General features: G+C 58.7%; 1 protein-coding gene across 1 annotated transcript in view; it reads right to left on the bottom strand.

Annotated features, from left to right (window-relative positions):
• Positions 1-285: 285 nt before the first annotated feature.
• Positions 286-1,118, bottom strand: part of SCAF1 (SR-related CTD associated factor 1) — a gene marked incomplete at both ends in the record, with an annotated part of 3,668 nt that continues 2,835 nt past the window's right edge. The window contains one exon of the mRNA XM_039700485.1: positions 286-384. Coding sequence (XP_039556419.1) covers positions 286-384 — 99 coding nt within the window. The remainder of the gene's footprint in view (positions 385-1,118) is intronic.

Below are 1,118 nucleotides of genomic sequence, written 5' to 3'. Positions count from 1 at the left end.
AGTGTCCCCGGTGTCCCCCCCATCCCTCCCCAGTTTGGGGGTCTCCCTGTCCCCCCGGTGTCCCCTTGTCTCTCCCCAGTTTGGGGGTCCCCTGGTGTCCCCGGTGTCCCCCCAAGTGTCCCATGTCCCCTCTGTCCCTCCCCAATTTGGGGGTCCCCTCGTGTCCCCCCCCCTGTGTCCTGGTGTCCCCTCGGGTCCTTCCCTGGTTTGGGGGTCCCCCCGGTGTCCCCCCCTGCTTTAGGGGTCCCCCCGGTGTCCCCCCCCGGTTTGGGGGTCCCCCCTGTCCCCCCGGTGTCCCCACCTGGTTGGTGGCCTGGATCAGCTCCTGGGCCTTGGCCCTGCTGGCCAGGTTGGCCTCCTCCATCTTGAACAGCAGCGCCGTCACTGCGGGGGGGACCCCAAAAACAGCCGTGAGACCCCCAAAAAACACCCCAAAATCCCAAAATCCCAAAAACAGCCCATGAGGGACCCCAAAACAGCCGTGAGACCCCCAAAAAACACCCCAAAATCCCAAAATCCCAAAAACAGCCCATGAGGGACCCCAAAACAGCCGTGAGACCCCCAAAAAACACCCCAAAACCAGCCGTGAGACCCCCAAAAAACACCCCAAAATCCCAAAATCCCAAAAACAGCCCATGAGGGACCCCAAAACAGCCGTGAGACCCCCAAAAAACACCCCAAAAACAGCCGTGAGACCCCCAAAAAACACCCCAAAACGCAAAAAACCACCCCAAAAACAGCCGTGAGACCCCAAAAACACCCCAAAATCCCAAAAACAGCCTGTGAGGGAACCCAAAAATCACCCCAAAATCCCCCAAACCAGCCTGAAAACAGCCCGTGGGGGACCCCAAAATCACAAAAACACCCCAAAACCACCAAAAAACAGCCCATGAGGGACCCAAAAAACATCAGAACACCCCAAAACCATCTGAAAACAGCCCATGAGGGACCCCAAAACAGCCAAAAACACCCCAAAAACCCCCTAAAAAACATCAGGACACCCCAAAACCCCCCACCCAAACCCCCTCAAGACACCCCAAAACCCCCTCAGGACACCCCAAAACCCCCCCAGGACCCCCCCAGACCCCCTCACCTATGTGCCCGCACAACCTCCAAAC

This window comes from Passer montanus, unplaced genomic scaffold (assembly GCF_014805655.1).
Source record: "Passer montanus isolate IOZ18808 unplaced genomic scaffold, ASM1480565v1 scaffold1407, whole genome shotgun sequence".
Taxonomy (NCBI): Eukaryota; Metazoa; Chordata; class Aves; order Passeriformes; family Passeridae; genus Passer; species Passer montanus.
The sequence above is the reverse complement of the archived record's forward strand: the minus strand, read 5'-3'. Positions and strand labels throughout refer to the sequence as shown.